The 19272-nt window shown below is 38.9% G+C and overlaps 1 protein-coding gene across 2 annotated transcripts in view; it reads right to left on the bottom strand.

The window, feature by feature from the left end:
* Nucleotides 1–848: 848 nt before the first annotated feature.
* Nucleotides 849–19272, bottom strand: part of GPC6 (glypican 6) — a 786144-nt gene continuing 767720 nt past the window's right edge. For both annotated transcript variants that reach the window (XM_071806659.1, XM_065851136.2), the window contains 2 exons: nucleotides 14769–14944; nucleotides 849–14312 (listed from right to left, as the gene is read on the bottom strand). In XM_071806659.1, coding sequence (XP_071662760.1) covers nucleotides 14110–14312; nucleotides 14769–14944 — 379 coding nt within the window. In that variant the 3' untranslated portion in view covers nucleotides 849–14109. The remainder of the gene's footprint in view (nucleotides 14313–14768; nucleotides 14945–19272) is intronic.

Below are 19272 nucleotides of genomic sequence, written 5' to 3'. Positions count from 1 at the left end.
TCTGTTGCCTAAACTTAGACATTGAGTTTAACTTGAGGTTCCCAAGACCATCCCACCTGGGCATCCAGCTGCCAATATGGAAGGGTACAGCACCTCTGCAGGTCCTACACCACATCTGCTGGCTCTGGACAGGTATCTCAGCTAGCCTAAGCTGTTTCAAGTGACACCAGAGAGCAATGCGTAGGCAGCTAAACCAAATCCTTAAACTAGAACTGAATCAACAGAAGGATTTTAAGGAGGCTGTATTGACAGTTTAAACACCTGGTATGAAATCTTAGACTCCACGGCAGGAATTAGAATAAGTCAAATTAAAATGAAGAAGCAGATCCCTCTCGTTCACCAGATCCCACATTTCTTAAAGAACAACACTGATTTACATTTTAAGACTCTAATATCATGGGTAGTTTTATGTTAAAAAATGGTGTTCAGTTGCAACAAAACGCTACTATCATATTAGCTCTCAATCTGATTAACTCAGAACCAATAAGTAAGTCAAAATAACAATTAAATATAATTTTTTAAACTGTCTTACATATAGTCACAGAAAGCTGCCACATTTTACAAGAGAATAAGTAAATAACTACTGCCTGAAATTTCATCCTTAGATATCATGACTTTTGACACTTCTACAATGTTCTTCACTTCTCTGACGGATTCTAGGGGAACATCGCTGGTACACAAGTATAGCTGGAAAAAGAATTATGTAGGATGAACTTCTCATAAATTATTTTAAAGATTGATTTTACCTCATGATTCTCCAGTAGCTGAACAATCATGGGATTAACGTCGCTGGCCTGCAGAGAGCACTTTTCATTTTACAACCAAGAAACCACAAGACACGAGGCAGGTACTTACTTCAGATATTTATTGTAGTCCATCAGAGAATATCAAATCCCTGTTTTCAAACCACCAATATACATTGCCTTCATGGTGTGAGTGAAGGATGATGAGAATGAGAAGAACTGATGAACATGACTTAGATTTGTTTAACACATCTTGGATAAAAATGAATTGGACAATTTGAAGTCAGAGCAGTTATAGTTTTATTCTTTATATGGTAAAGCAATCTAACAAAACCAATACCATAAAAACAACTAGAATGAATAAGGCATGTCAAAGTCTTCACTGAGGTGTCAAGTATATATATATACATACAGTACTGAATATTAAGCAACAGTGTAAAAGATCGCCCCACACTTTATTACTGTTGTAATTATGATCTAATAAAGTAAGTGTCATCAGTGTTGTTTGACTGATAGACACCGAGGATATAAACGCAAATTTAAATGGTTATGTCAAATTGTTAGATATGCTTCTCCTGATGCTGGAGCTGATGGCAAACTCTCACTAGCTTCAGTGGAGGGAGGACCAGAGAGTCTGGGGAAGGCGTTTCTGATCCTCCATTGCATAGTCCTCACACAGCGTAAATTTCATTGTCTGGATTGCGATAGCACTCTTAAACTTTGGATTGACAGGAGAAGTTACATCAGGGAGTTCTTATCCATACAGCTTGGGAATGGTTACCTCACTAAAAATGACTACTTCTGATCACTTGGATTAATGGACTGCATGCAAACCACCTCCTATGGCACCGTGCTTGTCTGTAGTGGGTTATAATCTGAAGACAGTCATGAATCATTCACATGGCTTATTATACCATGATGCCCGGCCAAGGATCCTTTGTACTGTCAAAGAGAGAAGTAGGGGCAACATATCATATATGCACCTACAGGAGGTAGAGAGAATATGTTTCCCTATTTCTGTCTGTTGATAGTATAGACAGTCCAGATCTTGTGGCGCTGGGCGGCAGATAGTTTGGCCCCCTCATTGCTTTCTTGATGTTGCATGCCACAGCAGCTGCTGCAGCTGGATACCTATAGTAGATGGTCTGCATACTACTTTGCATTTTGTATCAGTAAGACTTTCCTGACAAACAATCTGATCTTTTCCAGCTGAACTATTGCTCTCTCCGTGTGGAGAGCTGATTAATTTTAGATTGTATGTTCTAATGCTTTACCAGACCAGTTATGGCAAGATTAAAATAAAGGTCAATATACCTTCTTGTTTAGCTGAGAAAAGTCTCTTTATTTCTCATTACAAAGACAACTGGAAAAACTGTGTTTTCTAACATTTTTAACACAGTGTTTTTGTGGAGATTCACTGGTAAAGAGTTTGCTGTGATTTTGAAAAGAATATCCTTAAAATCTAACACTCAGAATTAAACTTTCATGTAATGATCAGAATTGTATGCAATGGTGCCTTAACAGAAGCAAAATTTTGGCTAGTAATCAGTGACAATCAATTAGACTTTCCAACAAACTGTTGCAAATTTAAAATATGCACATGAATAAACAGTAGAATAACATTATGAGAGAAATAACTTGCCTTACACTGTCATCAGTGAAAATACGTATTCATTAATATATGTATACTATGAAGCAGGGAAACTAATAAGGTACAATCTGTCTGAAAAGCATTATGTGGATAACATTTGCAGGCAAAAGGCAGGGCAAATAAAATTAATCTTTAAGAATGCTAGTTATTGTCTCAGTCTGTTACTGAAAATTACAATCCTATCCTAACTCTCAAGTGTGTTGTAAGCACTAAAAAAGGATTTTTCAGTAGGCAGCAAAAGAAAGTATTGATTTATAAAATAAAATGTATCGCCTTTTTCAAATGCCTTTGTCTACTAGCATAATATTGCACCAGGCAAAATTGCCTTGGTTGAGCAGCAAGGTCTTCTAATACCTTTATTTCAGGAAGATGCATTACAAAAAATGAGTTTAATAGGGGGTCATTCATTATCTAATAGTAGTTTTAAGGTACATGGAAGAAGCAGGCACAGCACTACAAATATATATATATGTAAATGACTGTTAATACAACCCTTCCAACAAAATATCCCTGCAGTCACACTTCCCTTAGTAATGGACAGAAACACAGTAGTTTATGGTTTAACTGTTCTGTGATTTCCAAATATCATCTTTAACATCTTTGACATGACAAATCGTGAAAGAAACAATCTCAAGAAACACAAAATTGCATTATAAGTCTTGAGGGAAGAAATGGTATTTACATTACTGATCACTGCTTTGTGAAAACCACATTAACTGTTGTGCACTGGACTTGGTAAAGACTCACAGGGAAATGGAAAAGCAATGGGCCAAACAGTACCATCTGAGATTGTCTTGAAAATGCCAAACACTTCCCTCCAGTTTATCCACGGGGAAATCTGAATGCATTTTAGTAATCAAAACTTTCTGGAGGAAAGTGTGTGGAAACAAAAGATGTGATGAAAAGACTCCGTGGCTGTGGGGGTAATCCATTGGGTATTGTTGTGCCTTGTCATGCTTGGGTGATGGACAGAGGCAGTATGATTGTAAATCTGTAATTCAGTTAAAGGGGGTCAGATGATACCATTAGAAGTAAGCGTTACTTTTTGTGGGTTATGAATTCCATTAAAAAAAAAAACCCAAAGCACCAAATAGGATGACGATTTTGATCATCAGTATTTTACAGTATTTTACCCAATTCATTATTGAAGAAAATATTTTCATAAATATAGAAAAGTCATCATTTAACAGTTATTGTAGTCTGAAAGGAAGGAGGTAGGGCTTCTTAAAAGTTCCATGAGCTTTTACAAGCTTTTTTTGTGTTCAAATAAAAAACAAGAAATAATGAAATTTGTATCAGTAAAGCCCCCAAATACTGTAAGTGAGACACCATCTGGGTTTCTGTTTTTATCTGGATAGTTAAGTTTTTTTACATGTTCCTTAACAGTACCAGTAGATGTTGCCAAATAATTTCTGCAGAGTTACGGTTTCCCACAGTTATTTCAGAAAATTACAACAACACTTATAGAAACACAAGCTATAATCATCTCTAAAGCATAAGTCCCTGTCTGGGACTCTCCTTGTTAGGTCTCTGTCAAGTATTGTGATAAATGGAGTCCCCTCCATTACTTTTTATAGCCTATGCACTTGAAATTACTAACTTGTGGTTGTATTTATAGATGTATATGTGTTTATATATCTAAATAAATGTGTGTACAAGCAGAGAGATGCATGCTCTCATATACTTTGTGAGAGTGCCACTCTCAGAAATGCAAAAAAGAAAACAAAGAGGAAAAGCAGAAGACCTAGAAAACTGGGCACTGAATGGGTGCTTTACAGCTTGGGCTTTTGGTTTCTGCCACATTTCAAGTACCAGCCCCCCAAAAGTAGGTTGGGGAAAGAAAAAGGATTTCCTCATGGAGTCCCAAGAGATGGCAGGGGATACAGACAAAGCTGCACTTAATTATTTTCAGCTTTTAAAAAGTTATTTGCTGTCATAACAATCAGCTATTTTGCAAGAGGTGTGTTAGCGGTTTGTCAGTATAAACTGCTGTATATTAACCTTGCTTTCTCTACTGACCTCTTAGAAGATGTGTATTTTCCTTTCATTGGTGCAGTAAGGGCTGAGACTGACAAATGACTGAGTGCATGAATGATTACACCTGAAGGGCAGCTTTATCACGGTTCTCACTCTTGAGGTATTAATCTGCTTTCTGCCCTTCAGTGATGTGCACCTTTCTCCTCGCTAACTCTCTGAGCTGTCTTGAGCCATGTGCAGTGCTTTCACCAGCCTTGGAAAGGCATTTGAGATTTCAGGAGAGATTTGTTTGAGTTCCATGTCTTGGTGCACATGTGCATGGAAGGCAGTTGCCTTGTGTGTTTGTAGGGTAGCTGACAGGTTTAAATGTCTTATAAGGAAGAGTATAAACTTAACAGCACTGTGCAGCATTCAGAACAACGAATGCATGTTGGTTTTATGTCTTGTTACATCAGGGTTGGTTTGGCTCAGAAACAAAGTCATCACAGCATGACTTCCCCAGATGGGATCCCTCTCCATGCTCCTCACTCCAGAACTGGCATGAAGAAGAGGCACCATTGTGCCAACAAGGAGCAGGACAGGACAGAGTCTGGGCAAAGCCTGGATCCCCCATCTCACAGGTGGCATTTATCTCCAGGCACTTGAGTGAGGTGCCTACATGACAGGCATCCCAGGCTGCCTGTTTAGAGAAGACAGATAAGTCCCTTCCCACATATGGAGGTACCCATCTCTTTTGGCTAACTGTGGAGATCTAGAAAGACAACTGTGCTGAGCAACATGCTCTCTGAAGCTCCTAGTGCTAGATAGGGTGATGTAAGACCCTAAGACACAGCCAATTTTCATGAAGACAGATGGGGTTAGAGGAAAAGGAGTTGGTAGGAAAGGATTTCAAGCCTGAGAGAACATAGAGATTGCCCATCAGGAAAGTCTCGGTGCTCTTGGCACTGTCACCTCTTCTTGCTTCCAAGCTCTAAGTCTACAAGTGGACTGAAAGTGCATTTACAGCTAATAAAGCAGAGCTATCATAGTCTGTCTATTGTAGTTAATAATTGTAAGGCTGTATATGATTGTAGTGGAAAGAAAAGTCTAGTGTTGCATCCGAAGTAATTATTATAAAAGACTATATACAGAAATAAATTCATTGCATTAGCCCTACCGAAAGTGATTTAAGGCATTTTGCACAAAAAATATTGGGCTCTGTGAAGTATATTTCACAAATGTATCAAAATGATTGTTTATGTTTTTCTATTTTTGTCCATGGTACATTACTTCTCTGAAGTTACAAAGCCATAAAGAATCTTTTCCTTAGAACTTCATACTCTGCCTTGCAACGCTGCTATATATATACATATACACACTGCCATATGGTGCTAAATACTGTATCATTTTAAGTAGTGCTTGGCGATGAGGGAACTTGGGATTTTTCTCCCTCTTTCATTTTAATTGGAACTCTCCCCAAATGGAAATGATACCATTTAGTTTCAGGTATGATCTATAAACAGAATCTGTAGTTTTTTTTCATGTCAGATTAGGTTGAAATGTTAAAATCAGATCAGAAGAAAAGCTGGTTTAACATTTAATGAGATTTTTTTCAACTCAATCCTATTTCTGTCTAAAATCAATTTTATTCTAAACTTGACTTCCATTCAAATATTGGCCCTATCAATTCACATTGAACTATTTTAAATACTACTCTAGAAATATAGTATCAAAACCGGAGCTAACAATTTGCATGCTTTCAAGCAATGTTCATACGCCTGGAGTCATAAAAGTTTAACAAGCAAGTATAAATGTCAATTGATACTGAAATCAAGACATCTGACCTACTTAAACAACATCCTTTCTTTGAATTTAATAAATGTAACAAAATTGCTAGTGGAAATTAAGTTATATTGCTCACCAACAAAATAAAGTAACCTGGGAGGAGTCAGTGTGTAAATGCCCATCAATTTATGTAGTCTGACATCCCTGAACATCTGAATGCCAATTCTTCATTTGTAAATTTGTGTTCAGATTAGGTAAAAGTTGAAAAGAAGCTTCAGAATATTTTGGAGATGCAAGTGCTCCTTTCTCTCCCTTCAAGTATATGCACATATTCACAAGTTATTTACAAAATATTCTTGCAGCCTCAAACTCAACTAATATCACAAAGCTGAAATCTGAACTCCTCTGACTTCTCTTTAGGCAGATTTTTAAAAGTGATCATCACTCTGTAGCACTTACAAGCAGACTACAGTTGACCAACTATTTAAAATTTGTTATCTAAAGACTGAAGCAGTTAATCTGTAGTTACATTACATGTGTATAACATAATATACACATAGCCAGTGTGAATATAAATCAAATGAAGCCCAGAATGCCGAAATTAAAGGAAAAAAAATCCAACACCAAACCTCAAACCAATCAGTTACAGAACTGACATGAATTATTTTGTGATGTTGTTACCTGTTCAGTTAATCTTGCTATAGAATATCCACAAATTCTTTGCCATTGGCCTTGGTGACTCATCAGCACAGCAGACAAAAACGAAACAGAAACTATGCTACAGTTACAAGGAAGAAATAGAAATTTACCATAACTGAGTGAATGAACCAAAATGTCATCTATAAACTCAGATTATACAGTCAATTAAAAATAGTCATCAGGATTCATGTCAGATGATCAAGAACATACACCCAGTAGAACATATTTAGAACAGAGAATAAAAGCTAAAGGTGGGGTCTGATAAAGTCTGAAAAAAACCCCACAACAAATAAGTGAACCAAATCTCTTTGTTGCTACATCCTCTGTCTGAAAGGAGAAGAATTAAGTGCTACCAAAGGCACAGAGACCCATGGAAGTGAGATAGAAAATCCAGTGAGCTAAAAATGACTGGAAATAGAGTGCAGCCTCGAGCAGAAAATGGTCATAGAGACACTAGTCACTCAAAGATAGATGGTGATATACAATTGAGTAGAAAATCTACTGTGTAGACAGCAATGTATTGTGTAACTCCATAGCAGTTAAGGATGTATACAATGGGGTCAGCTTAACTAACAGAGATAACAGGAGCTTGCATCCTTGGTGAATTAGATAACAGGAACCCCCAGCACACAAGGAGAAGAACCTGCTTGGATTCAACCAGGTCTGCCATGGCACAGTGCATTAGTTTTGATGAAACATATATTTTGAAAGATTTTTCAGGCCCAGGATGGTACTTCAAGGTGAGGAATTAGGAGAGGAGGGAGGAGAAGAGCATAGTTGACCGGTAACCTGGTGTTTGGGGTATTTAGTGGAATGTGGGAGACCTCTACTAAACCTTGCCTGAATGACTGGAGTTTAGGCTTGAGAAGAAAACTCACTAGATGCTTAGTGGAATCGAGTTATTTTTGTGAGACACGGGAAGGACTTTCATGCCTACATAATGTATATTTTTAGGAAAAAAGGACTACTGACACACAGCATTCTGTTTTAGGTAGTAAGCTCTTCCTCACACACTGAAAGATACAGAATTAGCCAGAGTACCTAAGAACTAAGAAGAAAGAGAGAAACCTTGCAGCAGACTACAGAAACACCACTGACTTGTGAAGCACTGTTTTGGTTTTTGCTACATCTGCGAGTAGATGATTACAATTAGAGTACACAGAAGATCATAGACAGGAGGTTGAAAGGACGTGCTGGACAGTTGTGACGAGCACCAGCTGCCCATCATGGAATTCTATTGTTATTTCCCCATGCTCATATATTTGCTGAGTCTCACTGTGAAGTCACTGCTCCTGTCATTCAGAATCACAGAATCACAGAATGTTAGGGATTGGAAGGGATTCCTCAGTTGTCTTTCTAACCATCTTGGAAGGGCAAATTCCACTATTGGCAGAGACAATTTGTGTGCCCAGGAGGCTCCTTGCTTCAGGTGACTGGTGTGGGTGCTCAGCAGAGCTCTGGAGAGGTATAAAAGCAGCTCCAGGAGCTGAGGGCAGCAGAACTGGTGAAATGGCTACCCTTTCACTTTGAAGAAGGGAAATTTCTTTCCAGCTTCCCCAACACTGGGAATCGAAAACCGTATACTTTGTATTTTTTTTCAAGGAAGAAAATCCTACCGATTTCTATTTTAGAGGAAGTAGATTTGTCTTCCCTGCAAATTTGGTTTTAAAGGGTCTTCGGAGATACTGACGGAAGGTACCTCACTATATGTAAATAGTTGCCATTCTGTACCTCTTTTTCACTAATGGTGAATCTAATCTGCCTCAAGGAAAAAAAGACAACTTCTTTTGGTAATGCAGCTGTTCTTAGTTTGATAAACAAGCTACACCACTAGATGCTGCCTTGTGCTTAAAGTATGAAGCATCACAGATTTCCTCGCACCAGAATAAAGGAGGAAAAGCAAAAAGAAATGTGTTGGTCTTTTTTTTTTTTTTTTCCCCCAGTATTCCATGAGACAAAAGCCTTTCATGTATGTTACCCTGCTAAGTGTCAACCTACATGATTAAAAATAAAGTCGAAATGAGACTTGACTGAAATACTGACCCATTTTCTTGAAACTATTCAACTGTATAGACTTTAAGCTATGGATAAACTCATGTGACTTTCTTGAACCTCCAGATAGTTCAGAGACCTTGGCTGTGGAGAAGCTGGGCAGAATTACTGGGATGGGTTTGGAGTAAAGTTAGGAAACTTACAGGTGAGGATCCTAATGTCTCCTCTTTTATGTTGCTGTTTTATTGAGAATCAGAAAGAAATAAAATTAAAACAGCTTCCAGAAAAGAAGGACTTGCCTTTTTCTCTGTGATTACAGTCAAAATCCTTGTTAATGACAAAGTTTTCATTTGCTTTGTCGTGGGGATGGATGCACAAGTTTGTTGTATGAACACTTGGGATGCACAATCAGAATTGCAAACTATGTAATCAGTTTAGTAGAAAAAGCAGTGAATACTGTAAGCGAACCCTTCACGTTACATGGGCAAATTATTCTGAAGTGAATGTATTGGTCAGAAGATTTGAATAGGATAGACTGTTGAAAAATGTTCTGACCGAATCAATCTGAGACCATCTCTCTTGCACGGTGCTAGAAGTTTATTTTAAAAATCTAAGTTCTTGGTTCTCTATTAGGTCTGCTATGCTTTTAAACAGATGAGAAAATGGTTAATTTCGTATTGTTAATCTTTCATGTCCAGTGTTACCATGGTACTCTGATCTTTATCATTGTTTTATCAAAAACGGTCATAATTACCCATGTTAGTATGATCCTCACAGTCCATGTGCGTAGCTGCAGTGGAAATATTGCCCCATTCAGTGCATCACTTGCCCTAATTTTCTCAGAAGTATGCATTGCTGTGTCCATTGTGTTTTGACAATGTATTCTCAGCCCCACAGCTAAGTTTTAGCCTTTGAGGGCTGAATTTCACTTTGAAATCAGGGGTTTTGAAGTTCTATGGGATGGTCCACTGTTGTTAACTCTATTCATTCTCATCCTGCAGGTTTGAAAATTTGTGGGTTAATATAGTAGACATAGTAAATACAACTTTGTAGTCTTTGCAATGTGGATTTCTTCTTAATATCTGAAGTTCATTCAGACATTTGTTCCTCGGATGAAACCTGCAGAAACCTGATTTTCCCAGCAGAATAATTAAAAAATTTCCTGTATTCAGTTTTAATGAATTTTCTTCAGAAGTAAATTAAAACCAAAAAGCACAACTTGTATCTGTGCTGTAATTTATTTTTCATGTTGAAGTAATAAAAAAGTCTCAGTGAACAAGTATAGTTACATTTGATAATGATTCAGGGTTGGTTAGCTAACTGAGAGCAACTGCTGCATGCTGAGACACTGCACACACAGCCCACCTCCCGAGAACAGCTCTAGCTCACAGACGTTTTGCACAGAAGCGGCTCAAACTGGTTCACACAGCTTTGGGAATTGTCCTTCCTAAAAATCCTGCAGACCTGGGATAATTCATATGAGTGAGACTCAGATTTTGGGAGCGGGAGCTTTCCACAGACAGAGCTCTGTGTTGCCTCTTAGAGAATTGGGATAGATCAGCCGTTAGCAGAACCCTGAAGCACACATTCCTCTACTCTTCCTCTTTATCAGGAAATCTCTACCCTCTCTTTTCAATTCATTCTGACTGTCTTTTTTGTAATGCCTGAGTTTAGCCAGAGTTCAGGTAAAATGCTCTGCAGTTACACTAATGTGAACCCAGACATCAGGAGAAAAATCTGCAGTAGTGTGAATGCTAATAATTTGGGGACAATGTAAGATCGATGTAATTAATATTGAAATGGAAAACCCCACAGGGGTCGACAGCACTGGTTATGTTACTCATTGCATTGATTTTGTTAAGATCCTCCACTGTAAAAGGACATAAAATGGCAAGAACTTTTGGTTTGCAGAGCACAAAGGGTTTATAAAATCAAAGGATTTTTTCCTTAGGACTTAGGTCTCCTTTCTTGAATAGGTAATTGTCTTTTTTATAATTTCTTACTTTAAATATTTCTCTTCCGTTAGCAGTCGGTAAATTGTGGCACATCAAAAATTACCTTAGAAGAAGAGTTAATGGATGTAAAGGATGTGCAAATAGAAGCACTGGAACTGATGTAGGTTCTTGCATTTATGAACACAAATGCTATTTCTTTTCTTTCCTTCATTTCCAATTTCATTTGCTCTGTAGGTTTAATAGCTCTCTTAATCTCAGAAAAATGCGATGTATGAAGAGTGTATTCAACCTTTAGGGACTATTAAAAGAATGTATGCCTAATACCTCATGCAAAGGCATCTCCATCTCCTGACAAGATATTGCCATGCATAGTAGGAAAATAAGAGGAGAAATATTATGGAAGACATAAATTTCTGACAGAACTTGCACAAGGCAATCACATTTTGGCAAAGATTAGTCTGGTTTATTGTTTCACTAGCAGTTTGTAAGATCAGGTCCAAGTAGAGGGAGAGCCCCTCTTGGCAAGCTCCCCAAGTGAGAAGAGCCTTCAGCAAACACCCTACTTCTTAGGGATCCCTCTTACTCCTTGCCCACGAGTCCATGGAGGTCTACAAATAGCTGAGAGCACCCTGGACAATCAGTTTGGCTGCATCAGCTGAAAACAGTCACCAGACCACCTGAATGTGGGCCAAGGCTAACACAAAGACCCTAGGAGTACACTGGCTCCTTAAGCAGCAGTGTGGAGCAGGTTACAACAGAGGACTTGCCTCAGAAGGCTTGGACTTCATTACCTCTCAAAAAGCTTCTAGACCCAGAATAATCAGATGGAAAGAGTGTCAGTTACCACTGAATAAACACACTACGGGATAACTAAAAATGACAGACAGCTTGTCCTGAAACAGAGTTGCTGAGGAGGAGTAACATGGAAAGGATATGTGTATGGGTAGAAAGAGATCAGGGAGAGTTTTAAAGGGCTCTCCTTGTGGACAGATGCATGTACAAGTTCAGGAAAAAAAATGAAAATAAAAGGTCCCCTGCTTGCTACCTGCTGTAGCAGGGCAAGTGAAAAAGCCTGTGAGAATTGGTTTGAACTCTGCTGTTTAACTTTGTGAAGGCATTAAATGCTGAATCACGAGATCTGCTCTAGAGAGAACCATCAGAGCAGCAGGAAGCACTGCTATAGCTGGGGTGAGGCATGCGTGGTCTGAACACCCAGCCAGCAACTCCTGCACACTAGGCTGGGCCCAGAAGAATAGATTGTTATACTTTGAAGTAAACAAATGGGAAAAAAAGAGAATGGAATACATGTGGCTCAAACCCTATGCTTTTGTTTTTACATATACTATATAGATGGGTTGTAAATACTTTTTGGTAAAAGTGCTTAAGTATACTTTATCCTAACGTACTGTGTGTTTTCTAATTTAATTTCATGCCTAAATCAATAGCTAATTATAATTTGACAAGCAAAAGAGATTGCAATGGATATGATCTACCTGCTCTGCTGCTAAATTGTAATGTGGTTGCCTGGCTTTACAGTGTTTCCACAGTTTGTCTATACCATTTCTAGAGTCACCGTAAGAATCAGGAAATAAATTTCCGATGAATAATTTCAACACCATGCAGAGTTGTCCCATGAGCCCTTTGTTTGTGGCTGATGGAAGAGGGAAGGTTTTGATGTCTAGTTGCTGGCACTCATATATCCAGGATTTAAACACCTTCCATCTTGGGTCTTAACGACCAGATGCAAATTAGGGAAACTCTATCCAGGATCATGGTCATTTAGGCAATGAATATTAAAGCAATGTATCCTTGAGGAATCTGAGAGTACAATTGTGATCACAATTAACATCCGTGTCCTTCTCTAGGCCTATCACACAAACTCTCATGCCCCCCCAAATTCACACATATGAGAGAGGTTTTCTCTCCCACCCTGCAAACCTGTTAAGAAACGGACAACTGGATATGTAAAAAATTCTCTTCTTTGATTTTCGTGCTCACCAGTCATTAAAGGGTTACTTTTCAGAGCAGCACAAAAAAAGAAGAGTTGGTTGACCAAACATTTTTTTCTTACAAAGAGGTGTCAACCCTGAGCTTGTAATTAAGAAGTTAAAATCTGTGATTTATATATATTTATATATATAAAAATAGATGATCATACTAAGACTAAAAAAGTGAAAGAAATCTCCATGTCACTACTATATATTTGTTTGTTCTGAAATTTTGCAGAAGAAATCCTTGTGACACTGAAATTAACTGATATGAAAGATGTAGTTAGCTGTGAAACACACTACTGATCAGGTCGCTGTTAGTCCAATAGAGAATTGCTGTCTTGGTAGGATAATGAACATAGTAGCAGACAGTCCTAACTGATGTCAGAACTGTGACAAAAGGAAAGAGAATATATCACAAGAGATTATTTTCTGTCCGAACCCTTGAGGGGAGATTTGTCAGGAGCATTGTTTAGCACTACCACCACGGCTGATGGTGAGCTAAGTGGAAATCTGTGCCAATTGTATAACATGGATAAATACTAAAAGAAGCTAGGTGAAATCATGCTACTACTCAATTTTTTTACTGGGCATTAAGATTTAAATCCTAAACAACTGTAACATGATATTCTGAAGCTAGTGGAGTTACTATCATACTAAAAGATAAACTTATTTTTTCAGCTTATCTACCTTCATGCCAATATGATGTGGCTGGCAGAAGGAGTGCAAGACATTTGCCATTGAAATATACTTTTGTGTTGAAAAAAAATCCAGACTTCCTCCCTATAGCAATGATCGTTCTGATGACCTGAATCATCCTACAGAAGTTCCTAAAGGAAACCTGGCTGTCAGTGAAGAACGGTTGCATTTTTTTTTTCCCTTTCTTGTCTCCTTTTTTTGTTTGTTTGTTTTGTTTTGTTGATATCTGTTGTAATGCAGCAGCCTTGAGTCAGGCCTGATTCAGAAAGAAAACTGTTTTCTTGGTTTCTTTCCCCCTCTTTTTTCTCGTTAGGGGAAAACAGACACTGTAAGATCCTTTTTTACTTTTGCAGCATAAAAGGAAATGAAGCTCAGAAAGTCTCCTGTAATAAAGATTTGAGAAAGAATTCTCTCAAGGATGAATATCGTCTTCAGAGATATCTGAAAAAAACAGAAAGCAGTTCAGTCTGGTACCTGGTACTCTTTGGGAAAACAAAAAATGGAAGCAGGTTGCAGTACTGCTCTCGTCTCATAGAAAACTGCAAGTGTTTGTGGCATGGTCTGTCGTCCAAGAGTATAAGAAAAGAAGAAAGTTGCCTGTTTCTGTAGCTAAAACACAGTTTTTCTGATCAGATCCAGGATTATCTCCACTGTCTCTGCAGTACGAGACTGATGAAGGCGACAAGCAACGTCTGCAGCGACCAGCCAGGCTGCGTGGCTGAAGCCTCCACCTCCCTCCTGTCGGAGTCAACCAGTGGTGCTTCGGTGGTGACGAAATCGAACTCGGTGGGACAGATGTCATCTGTACAGCCACTTCCACTGCCTGAGCCGCTGGTTTCATCACCTGGCACAAGGAAGTGAGGGAAACAGCATGAGGTCCATGCGTTACAGTGTTTGTCCCTTTCCTCCATTCCCATTCCACCCACCACCCTGGTGGGGATGAACATGGCAGGAACGGGAAAGTGTCAGTGGTGTGAACTTTTATGCAGTAAAGGATCCAAATGAAAGCCTCTGTGATTTGGTTAGGTGTTTGAATGTCCTTCTGAAAAAGGAATGGATTGCTGGCATTATGGAAAGCCCTCGGTGTCTTTATGCATTTGACATGAAGATAAGCAAAAGAAGCAAAGGAAACAAACGTACAGCTGGAATTTCATGGGACAGAAAAATACTTTTTTTTTTTTTTACCGTTGTCAGCAGCACAGACCATAAAGACCAAAGAAAGGCATTCCAATGTGATCAATTTATAAATATCTTCCAAAAATATACTTATAATGGTTTATAATGGTTAATGATTTCTTACTTGTATCCTGGAAGTTGACATCATTTCCATTATATGCATTCTTCAGTTTGTTAGTCATGACACGTAAGGCCATGATTTGCTGTCGAATGAAGGTGTCTGGCCTTGTGATGTCCACATCTACTTCTGGATTGTTGATCTGGTTGGTCAAGCCATCATTCATAATCTCAGGCAAGTATCTATATAGCAGGATGAATGATTAGTTTAAGATGCAATAAGTTTCAGAAATAAAAGACTGTACAGTAAATGCTGTGCCAAGCAATTTGACACTGATAACAATTACGCAGTTCTTAAACAGCTCCAGTGAAACTACTTTAAAATATGTTTTTTAATTTTACAGAATGTAAAGGCTCTTTTTTAGTAGCTCAGCTGCATGGAGAGCAGAACAGATTTAAGTTATCCAACCTCCTAACTCTCCACATACTCCCCAGCAAGTGCACTGACTCTGTAAACTATAGAAGAGGTTCACCAGCCAGCAGTAAGTCACTGCATGTTCAGATCTTCTGCTGATACGAATGGTTGCACACTAAATTAAGCATCTAGCAGTGCATCCTTCTGTTTTTATTTCTTCCTGCTTAAAAACTATGAACTCTTTGTAATATATGGCATATTTGTTGTTCTGAGATAGTTAAGAAGGCTATCTTCAGGCATTATGGCTCTGCTTGTTCAAATGAAGCACTTAATAATTTTCCTCTCCATTTCTTCCTTGCATTCCCTTTTGACCACTGTGAACAACCTCTCCAGCCTATCTGACATCCAGGCCCATGAACAGTGTTGTGGATTTACCAAACTCCAGTATTGTCTTTAATTTGGACCTTATTCCTTACAAACAGGCTAGACTTACATCTCCCATGTGTGCGTAACATATTTAAGGTATGGCATTTCATATCCATCCACAGACCTGAATTTTTTATTCAGGCTCTTAGCTTATCATTTCTTGATTACTGCAGCATTTCTTTCTTTGACCTTGGCAAATGCAGTCTTAGGCTGCTCACAGGCAGCAAGTGTGCTTTTGCAGGTATCTCTTCCCTACAAAAATCAGCCCATGCTTTCAATCATCCTACTGTAAAAGTCTTCATCATCTTTTGTTATATATGCGCACTTTTTCCCCTGCTGCTATTTGTCCTCAGGAAACTCTCCTTACAGGCATCTGCAAAGCTACTTTTTTTTTTCCTACTTTGAATCTCTGTTAAAAATTACCCGTGCATTTTACAGGTGCTAGGCTGATAAAGGGCTGACATTATTTGTATGTGCTGGCATGGTATCCTGAGAAAATAGTGTCTATTCTCTCTCATCTGTCTTTATTTACCTACTATCTTTGTCTCATATTTACACTGCAAGGGCTTTGGGGCAGATCTACCCTTTGTTTGTGCTCTTTATCAGGATATGATCTATTTTGTAATTAGTTTGCATTCCAGGCTATCTTACTGATGTTTGTGGGACTCCTGTGGGTATGTTCTCAGCCTGTACTGATAGCACAGTCTAGCTTACTAACGGCAAACTTTCATGTTGCCTGGTACCAAATATAGTTTAAGAGTTTTTTACTTCACTCTCACTTGTGCCAGCCCAATTCTCTATCAATATTCAAATTTGGCTCTGGTGTCAGTGTTAGGTTCATACTGGTCTAGAAAACAAGTATATCCCTTAAAAAAAAAGTGAGAGTAACACAGAAGAAAGGACTTTCTCTGCTGAAGTCATGGTAAAGGAAGACAAGTTTTGTATTGCTTCTGAAGGTTCACAAAATGATGACTGCTTTGCTGCACCAGGGAAGGGTTTAGTCTCAGCATAATAGGTACTCACTTCACAAGATGAGACTCATTTGTCATCAGTGGCCTTTGAAAGCTTACATGAGAATAATCCTGGGGGAGCATGAACATGTTAAGAACAAGACATGACTGCCAAAAATACCCAGCCTCAAACTGTGTGTCCTGTTGTTTCATTAGTACCATAATGAGAAATAACAGTGCTGTAGGGATCCCACCCAGACTCCTATAGTACAAGCTTAACTACGGCGAGAACACAGAGTCATCTCCCCTAGTACAGAGGACTGCAGACTGCAGTGTTATGAATCACCAAATATAGAAATTGGAAATAATTCTGCAGAGCTGCTTGGTGGCAGCAGGATGGAGACCTTGGCAGGCAAGGAAGCTCTGGGCTGCAAAAGAACAGCACCTCTATCTGTCACATGTCTCTACAAATGAAACAGCTACTGTAGATAAATTACTCAGCCTAGAAGTATATCAGCGATTTCAAGGTGCAGTTGATTAAAAAAAATAAGAATCTAAGAATTGCCCTGCTGGATCAGAGAGGATGTCCATCTTGCCTGGTACCTTGTCCATGACAAGGGCCATAGCTGTTAGCAGCTAGAAGTGATTTGAAATCACCAAATGTTCATGTGGATTGCTCTCCTTGTTTATGAAGAGTTAGATGCTCTTTATTGCAAGCCATCCAGGAGAAGCTATGGCTAGCTCTGAATGGCAGTTCACAGGCTTTTTTTGACTGATTTATGTTTGATTTCATCTTGTCTTATATTCAATAATAGAAGAAGAATGTACTGACTTTTCAGTAAGCTTTTCATATGGAGACAATATGTGTGAGTTTGGAGATTTAAAGCCGTTAAAGTGCTCTTTTTATTGAGGTTCATATTCTGCACTGTGATCAGTGTGGGTCTGGTGCCCTTCTGAAGACCATCTAATTTTACATGAGCCAGCCTATTCAGTCGTAGGAAGTGATTCAGTCAATCTGTCACGCACGTCCTAGTATCTGCTTCAGGATTTGGTGATCCCCAAAACATTCCTGGCATGGAGGCATTAACCCCTCAGGAGAACAGTCCAGTGCATCTCACCTAGATGTGTAAGGCAGCCATACTGGATGTGAGTTGCAAGAAATCCATTACCGTATGATTGTCTAAAAGTTAGGTAGATACTTAAATTCCAAGGGGAATGAGCCACTTAGCATTTAGAGCGTAAGGGCATAAGAGCATAAGAATTAAAGAGGCTGAGGTTTCCTCTTTAGGTTTATACAGGTACCATAACTTGTACCTGTACAGATACCAAAATATGCAACTGCCAGTGTATGAGCAGACTCCCACTCTTGTCAGACCTAGTCGACACAAGTTCTAGTCAAAACTAGTCAGGAGTTTATTTGTCAGTGGAGCAGGGACAGCTGTTAGATTCCCACGTGCTTTTGGCCAGACGACTAGCTCATTAGATTTCATCTGCTGGGATTCAGTTGGACAAACACAGACATCTGGTGCCATTTAAATGCTCTTGGTCATTCCTCCTCTTCTCGTTATTAGCCCTGAAGTGTGTGGCTTTCCCATAGGTCCTGCACCATACCTACAGGTGTGAGGGGGAGATAATGTAAATCTGGGGTATCTAAAATTATATTAGCTGTCTTTCTTTCAGCAGCTGAATTGAGTCTTAGGTGTCAATTCAGCCACCAGAGTGTATGCTGTTTGGTGTCCTGCTGCCAGTAGGGTTTGAATATCCCATAGGCCCAGTGTCTCACTTGCCAGCTCCATGAAGGTGTCTTGACTATTTAGACAGTCTCACATAGCAGTAGATAAGTGTGTTTAAACTGTTGAAAACTGCCTCATTGACCACATTGTCCGGATATTGAGGCTCTGTTCAGGCAATTTTTAAAATGTTCTAGCAGTTCTTGCCCAGGTTCTGGTCAGGATGGGAGGTAGTGTCCTGCATCATACTCGTCTCAGACATGCCATACAGTCTCAAATGACACTGCTCTTGCTTGGACAACACAAATGATTCCTTATTGTCTCCCCCACAAGCATCTATATTTAAATGCATGAGTTTACATGCCTGCATGTGAAGCTGAATTCTGCCCTCATTATTGAACTAGTTCATCTCCTTCCTCAGGGGGGAAAAAAAGGCGTAAAAGCCTATATTGAATGTAAATATCTTTGAATTGTTTTCCTTTCTTGAAAGGACTGGTACAGATAGAGGAACACGAGGCCCAAGGTGTTTTGTGAGTGACGGTCTCTGAGAGGCAGCCCGGCACATGTTCTGACAAAAGCATTTTGAGATGTGTAGGGTAGGGTTAAGTCACACGGAATTGGAAGCCATGTCTTGGGACCACTTTTTGACAGAAGATTTGTTGCTGGCTGGGCAAAGTTGTTGAGCACAGCTGCTTTTGCTGTAGTTTCGTAAATGGAGACACCCCTGTGAATTTTAAGCTTTGCTGCTGCTTCTGCTCTCGTTAATGATCTCTTTGTATGCCTGGCCATTACAAGAACTATATGCCCATTATAAACAAAAAGAAGAGAAGTGCCAACTTGAATCAGTGTTTGTTCTTTGTGTCCTCCTGGCAAAATAAAAAAATAATAAATAAAAAAAAATCAGCTTTCTTAGCCCTCTGAGAATAAAGAAACTGAACAATATTGTTTGTTTTCTGTTGTCTGCTCCTTGCTCAGCTATGTCAGGATTTTAGTGTAATTTACATTGTTTTCTAAAATATTAATGCTTTCTGTTCCTCTTAGCCTTTCCAT

The sequence above is a fragment of the Patagioenas fasciata genome, chromosome 1 (genome assembly GCF_037038585.1).
Source record: "Patagioenas fasciata isolate bPatFas1 chromosome 1, bPatFas1.hap1, whole genome shotgun sequence".
Classification (NCBI taxonomy): domain Eukaryota; kingdom Metazoa; phylum Chordata; class Aves; order Columbiformes; family Columbidae; genus Patagioenas; species Patagioenas fasciata.
Note: the sequence above shows the minus strand (reverse complement) of the source record. Positions and strands in the feature narration are given on the sequence as shown.